This window comes from Archocentrus centrarchus, unplaced genomic scaffold, assembly GCF_007364275.1.
Source record: "Archocentrus centrarchus isolate MPI-CPG fArcCen1 unplaced genomic scaffold, fArcCen1 scaffold_37_ctg1, whole genome shotgun sequence".
In the NCBI taxonomy this organism is placed as follows: domain Eukaryota; kingdom Metazoa; phylum Chordata; class Actinopteri; order Cichliformes; family Cichlidae; genus Archocentrus; species Archocentrus centrarchus.
The window spans coordinates 3,196,303-3,217,068 of NW_022060264.1; the positions used below are offsets into that span (position 1 = coordinate 3,196,303).

General features: G+C 40.3%; 1 protein-coding gene across 1 annotated transcript; it reads right to left on the reverse strand.

Moving 5' to 3' along the window:
- Nucleotides 1-354: 354 nt before the first annotated feature.
- drd4b (dopamine receptor D4b) lies at nucleotides 355-13,003 on the reverse strand. The gene is made up of 4 exons (XM_030724589.1): nucleotides 12,510-13,003; nucleotides 10,452-10,564; nucleotides 8,095-8,690; nucleotides 355-3,609 (listed from the first exon to the last, which is right to left on the reverse strand). The coding sequence occupies exons 1-4, from the start codon at nucleotides 12,756-12,758 to the stop codon at nucleotides 3,407-3,409; spliced, it is 1,161 nt and encodes a 386-aa protein (XP_030580449.1). The 5' UTR covers nucleotides 12,759-13,003; the 3' UTR covers nucleotides 355-3,406.
- Nucleotides 13,004-20,766: the final 7,763 nt, after the last annotated feature.

Below are 20,766 nucleotides of genomic sequence, written 5' to 3' on the forward strand. Positions count from 1 at the left end.
CTTGATTTGGCAATAAAACGCATATACCAATTCCACTGAAAAAAATGAAGTGAAATGAGAAGAACTAGTGCTGATTTAACTGCAAAGAAATGTAAAGTGGTTTCAAAAAGAGTCACACCATGGCTAAGAAGGATGCAAAATGATGACAAAGATACTCGAATGATTTAAATTGATGTTTACAAATGGCACTGGCATACTCAGTGTCCTTGAGAATGATCTAAAATCACATCTGGAATCTGGTCTGTCTGCCTGGAACGATACATTCTAGCACCTTAAAAGATGACACTCACCCACCACATCAACCTCAAACTGAGCTGATTAGATTTTAGATGAAGACCACTAGAACTGGAACTGTTAGAAAGATGACACGCTTTATTAGAAAGGTTTCCACATAAAACGTGGATATGGCATACAATAGGCACAGTCAGTAATCAAACATACATAGAGTGGTAGAAATACCACTCAGGTTTCAGAACAGAATAAAACATTTTCACAAACCTTTACAATGATTAATGTGGAACATTGTCAAGACACAATCTGGAAAAACTTTGCTCAATCTGAGGTTTCTTTCAAAGGTTTCATTCAACGTCAAGTATACACTTTTGATTGCCCAATTACAAACTCTACAGTTCTGTTTGAGATTATTTGGAAAATAAATGAACATGTTTTAAATAAAATTTTGTCAAGCAGCAATCTGGGGCCCAGTTTTTCATCTTATATTCTCACAGGATATCTTCCTCCTATATCACAAAACTATTCTCAACTTCACCCTGACATAAGACCTTTGCTCACTGTAACTTGTCCCCATTACAACATATATTACAATCATATTACATGTCACAAGCAAAACCAATGTGTCTATATATAAAATGTTTGTTGAAATGAATGTTTGTAGAAAGAATATGCAGTACTTAAGCTTTTATTATTTTAACAGATAAAAACAGGGTAAAGTTATTTATGAAAAATATCAACATTCATAAGTTGATATTATATAGCAATTTTATAAAGAATTAATTAACATGACTGGTTTCTTGTCATAATGAGTAAATACGTAAATACTGTGTACTGTCATGGTGGCAGGAATACATAATAACATAATTAGGTGTAATAACATAATTAGTGGAAAGATTCAGAGTTAGTCAGGCAGCATTTTTTTTTAATTTGTGTAACTTTATGTAGACATGTAATCCCTTTAGCACTGAAGCAGAGAAAGGAATAAACTACTCATTATTTCCATGACAACTTCAAAATTTTTAACTTAAGGCATAAAGCTACTAAATTTATCTGAATGCTTTCATCAATACACATGTTAAACATACTTTAAATAGCCACAGTAAGCTCGTTTCAACTTCACCACATTCTGTATTGTAAATCTTTTAAGTAATTTACAGCGGCTCATAACACGTTAGCAGTTCATGACTGGATTTTGGCTGAATGTAGCTGATCTTTTACACTTTGGGCCTCATTGCAAAATTTTTCTTTCTCTGAAGGAAAAACATTACTTCCCTCCATCCAGCCAAAATGAATTAAACAGTTAAAATCATCAGCAGCAGTGAGTGTGCTGTAGGAACAATGCGCTTTGGTGCACATTTTCTTGCTTTCTTGCCCGAAAATAGAAGAAACACAACCACATTTATATCCTTCCAGTCAATCAGACAAACACACTCAAGCTTTAGTCAGAAGTTGTGTAGCTTAGCTCAGATCAGTGTAAAGACTGGAACAGGTGGCGCACTGCTAGCCTGGATTCTGCATCCTAATAGAAAGGTGACAAAGACTTCCATGCTGGTCCAAGAAGCTGCTGGACTTATAACCCCGCATGAGGCTAAAAATGGGTGATTTTATGCCACTGTTTTGTTTTCCAAGTTAAATAAACTTTATACATTTAGCAAGTAATAGTATCCTAACCCTTTGGAAATACCTCATGTTCTATATTAATGAGTCATAAAATGTGTTCTGACACAGATCAGGAGTTCCTTTAATACCCTTTCATGTAACACTAAGTACACTACTGTGTACTGATGTACATGAATTTCATCAGGGTGGTGTCTCATGGTCAGCATGGTAAGGTGTGCACTTACCAGCGTTTGTTTGCAACTTTCCATTACCTTCAGCATTTTGTGAACTTTTGCAATTTGCTGTACCTCTGATCACATATAATATAAGGCTTCTACAGTATTAAATGAAAATTAAACATGGATAAACAACACCATCATATAAACTATATATAGTTTCACCCAAAATGTCTTACAAATATGGAGTTAACTATGCACTTCATGTAACTTTGCTTGATACTGCTCAAAAAGGGCGATGTAAGTATGGAAGTAGACAAAAGAGCTAGAATCTCTTGATGAATAAAAGTATGGAGAAATACAAATAATTTCCAAAACTATCTATTAGAGAAAGTTTGACTTATAAGAGGGAAAAGGCTTCAGTGATGAAGACTCTTTTCTCTGCAAACGTTCTCAAGTGTATAGTGTAAACATGTTTCAAAAACACATGAATGAAAAATGAAAGACTAGTTTTTCTGTGTATGGAGAAACAAATTCAGTGCATCATTTACATGAAATTAACTGCCAATAAATGCAGGCACTGTGTGATATCTGGTATCAAAAACACAAACCTCTATTAAAAAAGTAGACAAGGTGTAGAAGGTCGTGCAGTACCTCTGACAGAGCCACAATAGCAGTTTTCCACTCTTTCCAACCTTTACACTAAGCTAGGCTAAGCTACACTAAGCTAAGTCAAGCTAACCAGCTGCTGGCTGTAGCTTCGTATTTCCTGGTTTTATCTTCATTATCTGTCTGCAAGAAACACATAATGCCAAACGATTGCCTTATGCTTATTCGTAACAGTGGGCATGAGTGGGTGATTTCAGATCAACCGTTTGCTCATGAAGCTGCTTTCAGCTGCTTGTCATTCTGCTCTGTTGAAGCTTATTCAGTCTTTCGGTATCCTTGGAGATGTTTTGCCCTGAGATTATCCTTTCAGGCAGTAATGCTACTCAGGCTCTATACAAATCCTCACGTCCTTCGCTGGAACTGGCTCACAGTAACCCCCAGCCAGCCAAGGCTGATGGACCAAAAAAAGTGGTGTGCAGACAAAGTGAAATATTGGTTTTTGACAGGAGAGGCTATGTTAGCTGTATTCTGTAACTTTCCACAAAAGCACTGTTATTTTTTTTTAGGCAGTAATCCATCGAGATCACAAAAGTACATCATCAGACACGAAACTTATATTTGTAATTTTAAATTTTAAATCAGGTTGTCAGAAAGACAACCTGACAAAAGTGAAAGCCTCTGACTTTCCAATAGGAGTCATATATGCTGAAAATCCTCCAAAAACCTGTTCCCAGATTCCTCATTCCTGCCTTTAGTTCAACACAGAGTCCGTGGAGGGAAATCTGTTGTCAGCAGCAGCTGCGGAAGCACTTCTTGAAGAACTTCTTGAACTCTGTGTTGAATATGGTGTAGATGATGGGGTTGAGAGCGCTGTTGACGTAGCCCAGCCAGGTGACGGTGCTCATCAGACCTGGAGGGATGTTGCATGTCAGACACACGGCTCGCATTATATGGACCACGAAGAATGGAGTCCAGCAGAACAAGAAGCAACCTGCGAAAAAAATGAAAGGAAAGTTTTATTTTTGCATCTCTTCAAGTTGTAACCAACAGGTTCACAAAAGCACCAGAGCACGTCTTACCACAATATGGATGAGGGGTTTAAATATTGATCCTGACATTTAGGATCAATATTTAGCCTTACTCATCGTAGTTATAAAATCCGACATCCCCTCAACATCCCATTCTGGGTCAAGTTGACCTGTCATCAGTCCTGGAGTGGCTCCCTCCCTCCCTCTCTGTCTCTCCCTGTCTTGTAGTGTGTATGGCAGGTGTATTGAAAGCAGAGCAGAGCCTCAGCAGCTGCAGCTTATTTAGTCATCAAGCCCTTTAAATACCCAGCTCTGCCACTTCCACTCAGCCTGACTGTAGACTTGGCTAACTGTCAGTGCCTGTATGCTTCACACCAAACCTAGACTATGCACGTCTCCTTTTTGTCTTTCATCTAACCGGCAGATCTGCCTGATCCATCTCCATCCCCTGCTCTCCACTCCGTACCCAGGCATCCCATAACTCCTTTGACACTGAACCATCACAACACACCAGTCTTGGCTCAGCTCAGTCTCCCCTGCTGTGTGGATTCGTCTCTGTCTGTCAAACTCCTGCTCCACCTAACTCGCCACTCAACCATAGCTCCAGCTCTCCATATGCCAGTCTAGACTCTTCTCCAGCTGCCTTACTCCCCTCAGTTCACAACAAGCTACCAAAACCAGCTTTCCCTTGTTTTTTTTTTTTCTACTTTTTGTGTCAATTAATTCAGTGATCTGTGTAACAGCTTCCACTTGGTTGCACAGAAAATCTACACAATACAATGACCACAATTTCAAGATGGGCACCAAAAATTAGTGCCACAAAGTCAGCATCTGAGCAAAAATATAGAATATGGTTGCAATCTCTTTTTCTGTTCCTGGGTGGTGGGGTAAAGTAATGTGATGTCCCTGCGGCACTGACATTCTGGGGAAATAGGTCATCATATCATTATTTTATATTTGTATGGGGTGACAGAGTGGTGCAGTAGTTAGCACTGTCACCTCTCAACCGGGACTTCTTAGGTTGAAATCTTTTGCCCATCTGGGGCCTTTCTGTGTGGAGTGTGACTGTAAATGGTTTTCTCTCTCTCTCTGGGATAGACTTGTGACCTCCGCAGGGTGAAAAAAATGATACAAAATTGCCATAAAATGGCCTACAGGGATTCACCACATAGGAAAAATTAAAGAGACAAGAGATCATTTTCTTTGCCACTACAGTGTGAGTGGCCTGGTCACGCCAAGCTACTTCTGAGTAAACTTAATATAAAGTGTGACACACTGTGCTCTATTAAAGGTTTCGGGTAGGCAGGCTCTCACAACATGGATTCATAATGAGCCAAATGAATGAAATGTGACTCCTTGCTCAACTTCATCATTTTCTTTCTCAGCAGAAGTAAAATCTTAAGACAAAAAGAGTCTATGCTGATAAAGTAGTCACACTAAGTTTTATGTTCCAAATACTTTGCTCAGTTTTGAAAACTGGTTCCTGGTCCCATATCTGCTGTTCCTTTTTGTGACAAAGACTTATTTAAGCTTGTCTTGGTCCTGGGTCTAGGACCCAGTGTTTTCTGTTTTATTTATTTATTTATTTTTTGACATTCAGATTCTGTTTTGATTCTTCGTTTAGTCACCTGAGTTCTGTTCTGTGTCATGGTTTTTGTATTTAATTCCTGACTCCCTGATGTTTCTCTCTGGTTTTGTGTCTGGTTTTTGTGTCAAGTTCAAGTGTCTTAGTTCTTAGTCCTGGTCTTTGTATTTAGTCATTTCCTGTTATATTTTGACAGTCTGTTGTATCTTGTGCTCTATATTCAGTTTTGCTTCCTCTGTCTTGTTAATGTGATTGTGTTCAGCTGTTTTCCCTGGTGTGTCCTAATCCCCTAGTGCATACCTGTCAAGTCTCCCGTTTTGGCCGGGAAATTCCCATATTTTACCCCTCTGTCCCGCCGTCATCCCCTATTTTTATTTTCCCGTATTGTTCCCTATTTTCAGTTTTCAATTTTTTTTTATTTTTATTTTAAAAAAGCATTCTTGTGCCGCTTCACTTAAACACCTGCCCACCCGCTCCCTCCGCTCCCATCCCCGGTCCTCGCTTCGGCCTTTATCAACCTTTGAGACAGCTGACCGCGAGTTTTCTTACACAGGTTGGCAACAGTGGCCCAGATAAAGGAGGAGAGTTGAACGTAGCTAGCAGTCGCACCCCACAGTGTTTTCGTTAAATTTGATATTCTAACATTAAACAATACGGGACAAAATTTAACTATGTAATGTGGGTCTAGGCAAAGTATTAAAGTTATTAAGTTATTTCATAAAGTTTATTTGTAGTTCTAAACATATTTATGGTGTTTTTTTTTCACTTTTTCCCTCTAAAGATGTTTTTTCCTCTCCTGCAGCCTCGATTGCAACTACAGTACAGCCAAATGAAAAATTATGCAAATTAGGCGATGACGTCATATAGTGACCTCTATTTTCAGCAGCGGAAAATTTCCCGTATTTTTGAATACAAAACTTGACAGGTATGCCTAGTGTGTATTTATTGTCTGCATTTTCCTTTGTTCTGTGTTGTGTCCTTGTTGTAGTTTCCCTCCTGCTGTGTGCACCCTGTCTGTGTTCTTATTTCAAGTGAGTTTGTTCTGCTGTCTCCAGTCCAGTCCAGTCCAGTTTTGCCCTGAGTTCTAGCGATAAAGCTGAAGATTAAGTTAAGCCAGTCTGGAGTCCTGCATTGGGGTCCTTCTCCTCTTGAACTTCTCCAGTATCTCTTTTAATGTCTCATCTGCTCCCTCTCCCTTTTCCTTTTCAGTGAACGGTCAGTAGAACTCTAACCAAATCTCTCATTTTTTTTATTTGATCAGAAACATTACTTATGAATTAATTGTGACAGGCTAGCCACCTGTACACGGTGTACCCTGCCTCTCACCCTATGATAGCTGGGATAGGCTCCTGCAACCCTGAAAAGGATAACTGGAAGAGGATTGATAGATGGATGGATGAATGTGCTTTATACATACAGATTGTATATAAAATGCAGTTTCAATTACTAGTTTCAAGTCTCACTGAATAAAACCGGGTGTTCATTTAGTAAATTATGGTGTTCATTAGAGTCCTCCATTCAGGGGAACAGAGTGGGCTATGATTCAGGGCAGTCCTACCCTGTAATAATGACTCCCACATCAGTGTGGAGGTCAATATTTGAGCTTTTGACTCTTAAAATTAATGAAAAAAATATGCAACTGTAGCTCCCTTATTAGAAATCTCAGTGTTTTAATGTTACATAAAATATGACAACTCTATTGGTGTTCTTTTTTTTTTTTTTTTCCCCTGTGTTGTGTACCTCTACTTATGCCCTGCATTCTTTGATTGTGTGTTTCCATTAATTAGAATGGTTTTACGGTCAGTACACTGGTCTATGTAACTGAAATAGTTGCCTGAAAATCTACATAAACGTTGCAGCTGTAAATGTTTGTACAGATTCTTCTTTATATATCTGAGTATATCTCATGAATTAAACTGGGTCATCTCTGGTGAATCACTGGTCACAACTGTAAAAGGATCTTTGCCTGTTCTCCAGTCCACGTACAGAAGACACAGTGTGACTGCGAGATCATGTGTTACACAATAATTGGATTGAAGGTTTTAAGCTGAAGCGGCGCTGCGTGTTTTGAGACAGTCATAAGTGACACTGTCAGCACTGGTGGTGACCTGCAGAGACAGACTCATGGCTTCCAGAGCTGCAACTAAAAATATGAAAATCTAAAGACAAAATTGAAAGCAAAGAAGCAAAGTACATTTTATTTTGTAATGTGATTTGGAGGGTTTAAACCCTCAGCTAGCTAATAAATCAGTACTGGTCTCCAGACAGTCCACTGTTGGAGTCACTTTGCCATCTGGGAACTTGCATAAAGTAAGAAAGGTGTTAAATCAGTTTTTTAACTTGAGTTGAGGTTATATTTTTTGGGCTACTCCAAAACTAGGGCAGCTTCATTTGCACGCTCCAAGGTTGCAGCATAGCTGATGAGTACTTGAACAGAGAATTCCGAGAACTGTCATTAGCTGCTTTTTGCTTTTCCCGACATGTTTCTGATGCCAGTTGACTAATGATGAGAGTGACAACACAACAGAAACTAAAGGAACACTGAGCCCTCTCCCTTTTGAGTGAGATCTTATAAGCCTCCTGCTGACCATGATCATCGCTGTGTGTTATTCAGTGGATGAATGAACATAAACTGAGTACAACTTTGCAAAAAGTCTGCAAGAAATAATAGGAATTTACCTCAACATGCTTCTGCAGTTGCAGAGCTACAAATCAAATCCTGCACTGCAGGTTATCACAGCAGGGATCCCATTAGCAGCTTCTGCCAACTATATATCCAGTGTTGTAAAGTACTGGGTTGGACTCAAGCTTGATATCACTAATGGTGCTCAGTTGCTGCTGCTTTATGAATGAAGGCACTCACCTACTACGACAGGTAGCACCCTCATAGCTTTCCTCTCCCTGCTGTTGAGCTTGGCTCTTTTCTTTATTTGCTGCTGTTGGCTGAATGTCACTGTAGGCACCGAGTTCTCCCTGTACTGTCGTGGATAAGGAATCTCCTGCTGTATGTAGTCGCCAGAATCATCCATGCGAGACTGAGCTAGATCCCTCTCGATGATCCTGGGCAGAGGCATGGGCAGAGGTCCGGGGATGGTGCCCTGCAGCGGGGGCAGTGCCGTGGTGACGGCGGCGTGCTGCAGCTTCCTGCAAGCCTCAATGCTGCTTCGCAGTTTGGCCTTACGAGCCTCCTCCCAGCGACGCAGCCCACGGAAAACCCCAAAGTAGAGCAGAACCATGATGGGGCAGGGAATGAAGAAGGAGCAGACAGAGGAATAGACCACATAGTTGTTGTCCTCCAATTTACACTCAGTGGGATCACGGTTAGGTACATTGTTGATTCCAAATATGACAGGTGAGGCCACTGCTAAAGCCAGCAGCCAGGTAGCGGACAGCAGGATGAGCTGACGATGGTCCACATGTTTACGGTTGTAGTTTAGTGGTATGGACACTGCAATGAACCTGCAGAAAGAAAGAAGGGATAACAAGAATATGTTTAACAGAGTGATCTCTTTAAAGAAACAAGGGATCAGAAGCATTCTGGTTTCCATTTCTAGTCTGTGTGCAGTCTGAATTTGATTATCCAATCATTCTTGACAAGGCTATGGCTAAATGCTGGTAAATTGTCTTTTGGTAGACAAAAGACGGACTGCATTTGCTGAAATGCAATCATGAAACCAAGGTCTATTATCCAAGGAAAAATGTAGCCTTTTTTCCACTTCTGGAAGATGGATCAGGAAGGCCTGGATGCCTGTTTACAACACTGGAAACCAGTTATTCTTACAGTAATTACAGTTGTTCCAAGTTATTCTGCACCTCAGATTTTCATGAAGTTTATATTGCATGGTTTTCAGTCCAGTTTTTCCTGTAACTTCAAAGTTATATTTTTAAAGCAGTAATTTAATTATAATTTCATAATTTAAGTTCCTGTGTATATTAAAGTCCAGGCATCTGGTTTTTGGAGGTTACTGAGGTTATCAGGAGGTTTTAGGTGGCTATTTGCTGAGGTTTGGGCAAATTATGGCATCGTCACTAGACTCAAGATCAATATGCTTACTGTAGTATAGTCAGCAGCATCCTCAAGACAATGAGTTTACTTACTTACTGTGGGGATCAAGGGGAATGTTTTAGGCTGGCTATGCCTTTAAAAGACAAGCTGCCTCAGTGTCTGCTGTGGCTCTGTGAGTCGCACTAACTTGCACTCAAACCTCCATTGGAGCAGCTTGGTAAATGATCTAATGCTGCTGATGAAATATCATTTCTAAGCAGCTAAATTTTCTGTCGTTTTATTCAGACATGAAAGGTAAAGCTGCAATGACTTATGGTGAATCAGGCTTTTTGAAAAGTGGCAATGAGCTTGTGCCTTTTGATACCCCCCCCCCACCCCGCCCCGAATATGATTTATTTTCTAAAGTCAATAGAGGTGAGGTGGAGACTGCAAAGTTAGCTACAGTAGCCATATTAATGGGTGAATGCAATCAAGATATGATTTCTTTTACCCACTTACTAGCTGTTTTCTTCTTTGTTACCTCACCCACCAATAGGTGGAGGGAGGCTATGATTTCGGTCACATTGGTCTGTTTGTTAGTGGGATAACTCGAAAATTATGAATGAATTTTGATGAAAATTTCTGGAGTTGTTGGGGGTGGTACAAGGAACAATTGTTTACATTTTTGTGGTGATCTGGATCCAGGATTTTGTAAAAGGATTCTTTACTATTGTGAGATACTGTATGGATAATATTCACATATTTGTGGCAAACCTTATGAAGATAAATCAGAATCCTCTAAAAAGAATTAGGTGCAAGATGATCAAACGTTCTGTCAGATAGCAAAGTTTGTTCATGATCGAAGGAGGATTCCAGATCTAATGATCCAGAATGCGGAAAATTAAAATGATTCAATCCTGTAGAGTAAGAAATAAAGCCAGTGACATGACAGCATAATGCCAAAATATAGCTGAACCTGACAGAGTACAACAACATTGGGTGGTATCTACTGCAGCATAGTATCAGCACATAGAAAATTTGGGGTGGGTGAGGTATCCACTCTGAGTGCCCTTCTAGATGCAAGTATTTCAGTCCAGAACAGTAGAGGGATTAATCACAGTATCTAATGTCTTGTACCATATTTGGATGCATTTTTAGTCTTCAGCTTTCACGCTCCTCTTCCTCTGCTGGCTTTGAGAGTAAAAACAAACACGTTGGAGCAGTGGAACACATACCTGTCAACACTGATAGCACAAAGGTTGAATATTGATGCGGTGCACAGCATCACATCCATGGTCATCAGTCCATCACACATCAGCATGTTCAAGGACCACACTCCACCCTGGAACTGCGCACACACAATCAAACACAAAAACACACAAATCATGAGTCAACAGCTGCCCAGAAACCCACTGTAAATATTCCTAATCCTCTTGTGCGTGCACCAAGAGCAGGTCACAAACATTCCTGCATGAAAGCACAGCTCTGTCCTAGGATGTCCTCTCGACTCAGTGCAGGTGGTGGGAGACAGAAGGACTCTGACCAAAATAACATCACTGATGGACAAGGTCTCCCATCCCATGCATGAAACTGTTGCTGAGCTGGAGAGCTCCTTCAGTGACAGACTGCTGCATCCTAAATGCACAAAGGAGCGTTACCGCAGATCCTTCCTCCCAGCAGCTGTAAGACTTTATAACCATCACTGCTCCCAACAAAAACCACAATAGCCTACACAATGTAGGATAATATATAATATACTGTAAATAGTCCGGCCTGTTAAGGTTCAACACACAGGCACATCATGTACATTGTATATAGTGTTATTATTATTAGTAGTATTAAGGTTAATATTGTTTGTTGATTTTATATATATTCTTTTCTTAATAGTGTGAATTATTATATCTTTATTTATATTTATAATAACTGCGGCTGCTGTTACACCCAAATTTCCCCTCTGTGGGACAATAAAGGCTGTTTCTTCTTCTTCTTCTTCTTCTTCTTCATTCCCCTGACTTCCTCAGGGGAGCATTGTAGGCTTTAACTTTCAGACAGACTTTCTAATCCAGTGACTGCATATGGGCAAACCACTGATGTGACACTCTGAAGATTAACTGGCTGCGTCCACTGGCACAGGTAACGAGAGCACCAACGCAGCTAATTAAGGAGGACTTAAGGGGAAGCCTCAGCGGGAAATCTCTATTATATTTAGACACATGGGCAAGCAGGCAGGTGCCTGTTGATAGGCTTTAACAAAGGCTAGATTATACCATTATTCATGTTGTGAAATATGGATCATACATTTTCTCAAAATCAGAATCAAGCCCCTTCTGGCCTTAATTTATGCTGATTAAAGACCTGGCAGGGACAGCAGCCTCTATTTTGTGTCATGATGTACTGGTTCTAATGAGTATCATTGGCAAACACACTGAATCACATCAGTCCACGTGTTGATCCTAATCATAATTTTACCTGAAACACCTGCAACATGTGCAGAACTGTGGTAATTATTAAAAACCTGAACACTTAAAGTGTGGTTTTTAACTCATGACAACAGCTTTTCCTCCACCTGTATGTCAGGAGACTGGGCACATTATTAGAAAATGACATTTTGCATCTTTTTGGATATGTTTGACTTTTTCTTTGGTAATGTTTCATCATTTTGCCATTATATATAAGCCATAATGCATCTCTTCAGTCATTTAAGTCATTAGAATCTCTTTGTAGTAGTTTCTGTAGATGTTTTTGTGCTTCATTTCCATTTCTTTGCAGTGGTTTTTCATCTCTGTGGTCATTTGCAACTCTTTTTGTTTTGCATCCTTTAGTAACAGGGAGTTTTTCCTATATAATATAATATAATATAATAATAAATAAAACTGAATGGAACTGAATAGTTTGAAATCTCTGTAGTTATCTGGCATCTATTTGTAGCCCCTTTCGGGCTTCTTTGTAACTGGCATGTGTTTGAGGTCATTATGGATGCGTTTCTGGCTTTCTTTCTTTTTCCGTTTTTGCTGGTTTTTGTTTGTTTGTGGCATCTCTTCAGTCTTGGAAGTTATGTATTTGTCTTTAAAGTCATTTTGAGTGTCTTATAGTTTATGCCAGGCTGTGTGGTTTTCAGTCTTTATATCGCTTTCATTTGCTCTGATGTTGCATCTGAACTGCAATATATTGGAGATGTAGCGCTACTGTTGGAAGCTTTCTCCCCGTCGCAGGCGGACTGACACTCATCTGTGCACATACTGTAATAAATGCTGACCTGGAAAGCCTGTTGGGTAATCACCTATGGGTCTTACCTCTGAGTAAACGAAGAGTGGGAGAACCAGCACCGCCAGCAGCAAGTCTGCAAAAGCTAGACTCACTATAAAGTAGTTTGTTGTGGTTTTTAAAGCCTTCTCCAAGTAAACGCTAAGACACACGAGCACATTTCCACAAGTGATGACGATGATCAAGAAAATCCCGAAAATTAGAGCTGGGAAGTTTAAATGTGTGACGGCGGCCGCCGGCAGCGTGTCGTTGTTAAAATCCGTGAAGTTGTCCGACATGGTCGCCGGTTTTGCGCCGTGCGCCGCAGACTGACGGGCTCCTTGTCCTACGAAGAGTTGCCTCCGGGGTCGTTTTCATCTATAAGCCGTTAAGGAAAGTAGAAAGGTTACAGGTGAAGTCGGCCTAAGTTCTCCTCCGAGGGCGTCATCCAAGGCGCTCAGTAGTTGCACTGAAACCGGTGCGCTCCGCTCTCCATGCGCAAAGCCAGGCAGCTCGCGTTACCCGCACTTATAAACCCTTTCTTGAAATTTGACCGACTGTTATCACCGCCAAACTGATGTTGCATTCTGTCCACAATTCTTCCTAGCTTGCTACTGAAGGAGTAACTGTACAAAGTAGACGAATCAGAAGGCAACAGCTTAAATCCGTCAAATCTGCTTATGTGTTAACAGTCTCGGTAGGCTGGCGAATCAGGTTCCACCAAGACAGCAAACAATGTGGCAATCAGCTATTCCTCGCATATTTATAGTTTTTACACTCACTGCAATGTCCCACGCAGCCCTGGATATGAATACATGGGGAACACTTCATATGTAAATTGAAGTAAAATAAGAATCTTTGCTAATTTTTAACTGTAATTTGTTTATGTAATTTGTTTAAATAACAAAAATTCATTTTCTGAACTACATTCGGTGTGGTGGCATCAGTGAGACCGGAATTACTTCGAACATGTATTTGAAATCATTTTGTCCCCTAAAGCCAACAAACACGTTTTGGTGCCTAAATCTGGCCAAGAAACGCAACAAGTGAAAACAAAACTAAACACTAGTGAAACACAAACTGTTGTCTCTACTCTACCTATCTGCTTGCTCTTTAATTAAATAATATAAACATCAGTTACTACTTTATAATACCTCCTCTTTTTAATGTTACTGTTCCTTTGTTGGTCCCTGTCCTAACTTTGTTGAATGTGGTGTTTGATTAAAATGAGTTTAATTAAAACACACACACACACACACACACACACACACACACACACACACACACACACACACACACACACACACACACACACACACACACACACACACACACACACACAATGCTATGCATTTTTGCCTACAGACTCTCTCTAATATGACTGAAATAGGCCTGTATTTAAAGGCTAATGATTGGAGTTAACGTCACTGTATTTTAATTCCATGACATTGTGTTGGTCCTCCTTTTGCTGCCAAAGCAGCCCACCAGACCCCTGAAGGTATGCTGTGATATCTGCACCAAGATGTTAGCAACAGAACCTGCTTGCCTTCTTCCCATAATGGTAAATGGACTGGTTCTTATATAGTGCTTTTCTACTCTGTCTGAGCACTCAAAGCGCTTATAGAACATGTTTACATTTACCCATTCACACCCATTCATACAAGCACTTCCATGATTACCTAAGCTAAGTGCTTTTATTATCTAACTTTCACACACATTCACACTCCAACGGTTGCGTCGGAGAGCAACTTGGGGTTAAGTATCTTGCCCAAGGGTACATTGGCATGTAGCCTGGAGTAGCCAGGAATCAAACCGCTGACCTTCCGGTCAGTAGGTGACCTGCTCTGCCTCCTGAGCTACAGCCACCCCAGGAGTCAGGAGTTCCCTACACCTGGACATCCACATTATGTAAAAGAAAACGTAATTCAGGTCAGTGCATGTTCTTCCATTGCTCTGTGGTCCAGTTCCGATGCTCAAGTGCCCATTGTTGGCACTTTCAGCAGTTGAGAGGAGTCATCATGGGCACCCTGACTGGTCTGCAGCTATGTAGCCCCATACACAACAAACCGTGTTGCTCTGTATATTCTGACACCTTCCTATCAGAAACAACATTAACTTTTTTTGGCAATTTGAGCTACAGTAGCTCTTCTGTTGGCTCGGACCACATGAGCCAGCCTTCACTCCCCACATGCATCAGTGAGCCTTGGCCATTGGACCACTTTTGACTGACCAGTGAAAAACTGGAACACCCTACAAGAGTTGCAGTTTTGGAGATGACCCAGCTGTCTAGCCATCACAATTTGACTCTTGTCAAACTCACTCAAAGCCGTACACTTGCCCATTTTTCCTGCTTCTAATACATCAACTTTGAGGACAAAATGTTCACTTGATCCCTGATAATCCACCAACTAACCATGATGAAGAGATAATCAGTATTATCCACTTCATCAGCCAGTGATCATAATTTATGTTTGATCAGTGTATGTCATCACGTGATCAGAGAACTATTTTTTAGCAATGAAGGTTCTGCTGAGTGTCTGTAAATGTTAGAGTTGTTAGGGAATAATGTGGAGCTTGAACCATGAAGGCTGCCATTACTGCTCACATCTAATGCCAGTGCTGGACATTCCATCAGCTGTTTATAATGCTTCAAAACACATTTCAGGAATATGGTTGCTGACACATGACTGAGTGGACTATGCTTGATGAACAGCTATCATGATACTGGAACTGATGCTGGGGTCATTCTGCTAGAGTCTGAGAAGCAGAATTAAGTTCAAAGTCATGTGCATGCAGTGAAATTATGCCTTTCTTTAGAGACTATCTGGTGTTAGGGATTTGGTCTTTCTCAGTTTGAAGAGTCCAGGCAACACTTTGATTAAGGTCCACATCAGTAGAGCATTACTCTGTTCCAGACTTTAGTGCCTCATAATTAAAAGTTTCCCCTGCTTCTCATCAAGGGCAGCACTCCAATCTTTGAAGTTAGAGTGAGGAAGTAGAACCGAAGGAAAATTATGTCAAAATGGGAAATCCTGCAGTTATCACATATTGTTAAACTCACAGAGTCACTGAGTTATTTAGCAACAGCTGGTGAGTCTTTTTTTTTCATTGATTTAGACATTGTAAATGACCAGTTCAGTGAAAGCATTTCAGTTGAATGTTCTTGGACATTTGTATGCATACTTTGATAGGGAGTATTATCTCATCGTACCCCGAGGTTAGAGGATATTCATGAATGATAAACCAGGCCCTATAAATTATTCAGTGTACTCACTAGTACTTCAGTGATGAATAATCCCACCCAAGGCAGGCCTTTGCAACATGTGGTTGCTGAACGTGCACATAGTTGGGGGTGGGGGTGACACCACCCCGCAGACATTCAGCTTTAATTGGAAACTGAAAACACTGTGGGCTTAGCACAGAAATCTTTAGAGTTTTACTCAGTAATTGCACCATTTTTAAAGGACCTCTTCAGAACTATTCAACCTCAGAAAATCATTATTAGTGGCACCCGGGGCATTAAATGAACACTCAACAGTCTGTTGCTTACACACCATGTGTAAATTAGCAATGGCCACAACAGTGATGATGGATACATAGAGGATTCTTCCTGGCTCACAAAGGGCCTTGGGACTGGGGCAGGGGGGGCACATGACAGCAAGCACAATTAGCCCACAATGAGTCTCTGTTGCATTATCTGACAGAAACCAATGCATTTCTCTGTTATTTGTGACTATTACTAAGAACACTGCAAACAAATTCTACAGCATAAAACACACTGAGCTGTTATCCAACTTTGGCAAAAATAATAATAATTACAATTATTACAGAGTTACTAGGTAAATACATCCAGATTACACTTTAAAATCAAAGTCTTAGAACCCTCACCATCTCAGAAAGCTGGCATAATGAAACGAGGTAACGTAATTTGGGGGAGTCCAGTGCAACCTGGCTCTGGATGTAAATGTTACTCTTGTAAATTATGTCTATTTAGGTGAAAAAAAACAAAGCAAAACAAAAAATGTTGTATATATACTGTTTGGCATTCTATTGCAGTGTTTTATGTACTATATTTCATGTTCCTTTTATAACATCTGGGAGACCATTGTGTTCAGAATCAGTATAACATCAACAAAGCTGACCTGGACATGATAGAGCAACCGATGCCAGATATTGCATATCTACTATACAGCTTTAGGTAAAAGTCTTTGCTTTGTATCAGTGCATAATTTAACATTGGCCTCAGTCAATACAGTCTGCTATTATACATAAGTTATAATGATATGGTTATAATGTGGCAAGCTAGACAACTAGATATAGACATGTGTGTGTATATATATATAACTGCTACATGAATGAAATGAAAAACTACCACAGTACATGAGACTGCTTACAATACATCTGTGTTAGTAGGCATCATTAGCTAACATTGGCTAGAGGACTGAGAGTTAGATTTTATCCTGAAAATCCCAAATGCCCTGCAGACAGGCTTCATTAGAGTTTTTTTTTTTTTCCTGGTTAATGTTAGCTAGATTTAGCTTATTAACAGATCGGTTGATACCCATGGTGACAGCTTGGACTCTTGCTAATGCTGTCACTAACAAAAACACTTTCTGGAGCCACACGGGTTTTTGCTTTGTTGTTGAGTGGAGCTGGGAGCCAGTTGTTGGTTGACATTAGTAAATGGACTTGCTTTACAGTCTATCTAAGAAAGTGCTGCTCACAGTTGAGGGAGCAGAAGAGAGACACCAAAGCACCAGCAAACACAGACACATCCTTTGAAAAATGTCGCCTGCATCCTGCACACAGAAATCAGTCCACATGCTGTAAGAGGCAGCTGAGAGGTGGGGATGGTCTAATTTGTAAGTAACAAAACTCTGTTATGAAAAACTATTTAATCCATAAAAAAGTTACCTAATGCAGATTTGAGTTATTTTGGATGTAAAATGAATAAATGAAAGGCAATCTAAAGGACCCCCCCCCCCCCACACACACACACACACACACTAAATAAGTGTAGCAAGATAGAGGCAAAGGGGAAGTATATTGAGAGCTGATAACGGATATACTTTGTGACAAATAATGGACAAATAATATCACCTGACTCTCTGCTTAGTTCTTCACCCCTTGGACTGATAATTCAACTCTACTGTCGCGTTCAGCATGTGGTAGTCCTTATTCTGCTCTACAACCTCGAGGACCATGGCATGGCAACACTAGAATTTCTCCACCTGCTGCAGGTTGTTGTTAGAATGGACTTGGACCTCACAGTCTTCAGAGCAGGAATCACTACAAACATACAGTGAGGTCCATAAGTTTTTGGACAGTGATACATTTCATGTCGTTTTGCTTCTGTATACCAACACAGTGGATTTTAAATCAATCAAGATATCATTGGAGTGCAACTCTTCAGCTGTAATTGGACCTCATATTAAGAGTTTCAGTGAACAACTACTAATACTTGGAATTAACTCCAGATATTCTAAACTTAAGGACATTTGTGAATATATTCATAAATGTTAGCATAAATGTTAGCCTGTCATTTCTTCATTTGGTCATGCAGAGCTGTGCTGTGGTGGTATAAACGTTTGTGCTAGCTACACCAGAAAAAACAGCCTCACTCAGGCCCACAGGTCATAACAGAACACAAACTGATTTTAGTTATTTCATATTCATGAAGACCATGTGTTAATTTGTGTGTGAGAAACTGTTGCCCACTCCTGCTCTAGAAGAAGCTTCCTGCCATAGGTACGTACATAGGCTGCCTTTCACAGCATGAAATCAAAATCTTAGAAAAAGTGGTTCAGAAAGAAGGAGAGCCTTGATGTGGGTGAAACAGTCATGTGCTAAACAGTATGTTGCAAAGCTTGCATTCAGTTTTGACAGTTGACCAGCCCTGCTCACACTCTGCCTTTCTTCTTTTCTGCTTCTGTTGTGTGACAAACTGCTCCTTCTGAACTGTGCTGGCTCTGAGTCGTATCTCTCTTCCCGATACTCTCCTCTTGAGCAGCTCATTTGGTGTCTCATCTGTGATCACTCTCATCATCTCCTCTGCTGTCTCTTCTTATTCTCTCTGCCTCTCTCCCTTCCTGCTCAAAAAAGAAGGCACCAGCTTATGCAAACAAAAACTAACCAAAGTCTGTTGTTCTGATATGTGGATGATGGTTATTTTGCTGTTACATAACCCTGTTTAATGGCTGCTTTCATACTTGGACAAGCACTATTAAGGCTTTTGTTTGATGTGTGCATTAACATAGTTTGTCTTTGTACAGGTTTCATATCTACAGTGGTGTGCAAAAGTTTGGGCACCCCTGATAATGTTGATGATTTTCCTTTATAAATCATTGGTTGTTCAGATCAGCAATTTCAGTTAAATATATCATATAGCAGATGAACAAAGTGATATTTGAGAAGTGAAATGAAGTTTATAGGATTTCCAGAAAGTGTGCAATAATTATTTAAACAAAATTAGGCAGGTGCATAAGTTTGGGCACCCCAACAGAAAAATGACATCAATATTTAGTAGATCCTCCTTTTGCAGAAATAACAGCCTCTAAATGCTTCCTATAGCTTCCAATAAGAGTCTGGATTCTGGTTGATTCTGGTCTCCAGTTCAGTCAGGTTTGATGGTTTCCGAGCATGGACAGCCCGCTTTAAATCACACCACAGATTATCAGTAATATTCAGGTCTGGGGACTGAGATGGCCGTTCCAGAACATTGTACTTGTTCCTCTGCATGAATGCCTTAGTAGATTTTGAGCAGGGTTTAGGGCCGTTGTCTTGTTGAAGTATCCAGCCCCGGCGCAACTTCAACTTTGTCACTGATTCTTTAACATTTTTCTCAAGACTCTGCTGAGATTGACTGGAATCCATGCGACCCTCAACTTTAACAAGATTCCCAGTACCTGCAGTGGCCACACAGCCCCACAGCATGATGGAACCACCACCAAATTTTACTGTGGGTAACAAGTGTTTGTCTTGGAATGCTGTGTTCTTTTTCCGCCATGCATACCGCCCCTTGTTATGTCCAAATAATTCAATTTTAGTTTCATCAGTCCACAGCACCTTATTCCAAAATGAAGCTGGCTTTTCCAAATGTGCTTTAGCAGCCGTCAAGTGACTCTGTTTGTGGTGTGTGTGCAGAAAAGGCTTCTTCTGCATTACTCTCCCAAACAGCCTCTCCTTGTGCAAAGTGTGCTGAATAGTTGAATGATGCACAGTGACACCATCTGCAGCAAGATGATGTTGTAGGTCTTTGGAGCTGCTCTGTGGGTTGACTATGACTGTTCTCACCATCCTTCACCTCTGCCTATCTGAGATTTTCCTTGGCCTGCCACTTCGGGCCTTAACTAGAACTGTGCCTGTGGTCTTCCATTTCCTCACTATGTTCCTCACAGTGGAAACTGACAGCTGAAATCTCTGAGAGAGCTTTTTGTATCCTTCCCCTAAACCATGATGTTGAACAATCTTTGTCTTCAGGTCATTTAAGAGTTGTTTTGAGGCTCCCATGTTGCCACTCTTCAGAGAAGACGCAAAGAGGAGAAACACTTGCAATTGGCCACTTTAACCCTTTCTCATAATTGGATTCACCTGTGTATGTAGGTCAAGGGTCAATGAGTTTACAAAACAAATTTTGTGTTCCAATAATTAGTGCTAAAGTTATTCAAATCAATAAAACGACAAGGGTGCCCAAACTTATGCCCCTGCCTAATTTTGTTTAAATAGTTATTTCACACTTTTGTAAATCCTATAAACTTCATTTCGCTTCTCAAATATCACTGTGTTCATCTGCTGTATGATATATTTGACTGAACTTGCTGATCCAAACAACCAATGATTTAAAAAGGAAAATCATGAAAATTATCAGGGGTGCCCAAACTTCTGTATACCACTGTATTCAATCATACCACAAAGGGAGAGTTTTTTTTTCTCCTAGGTTTAAAGGGTGAAAAAGTTGGAGGTGCTGGTTGTAGTGTAAGTAGTTGAGGCACCACACAGAAATATTTTTAAACTTTCTTTTGTATTATTTTCATACTTGGGTTTTTATTTACTGTTTGGTTTGTTTAGTACTCAAAATACTTGGTCAGGTTTAAGTACCAAAAATTTCTTTTTGAGGTTTAGAAAAGCCAACTCCCTCATCATCTGTGCCAGCACTTGTACCTGCTATGCTGGTTGTGGGTCCAAATGTTGAGCACCAATGTAGCACTTACAGGGTACTGAGAGGCCCAACACAGTCTGCTATTCTTTTCAAAGCACTTCTTGCACACACGCTGCTCCTGCAGCTTTCACAATTGCTTTTCAGCAAAA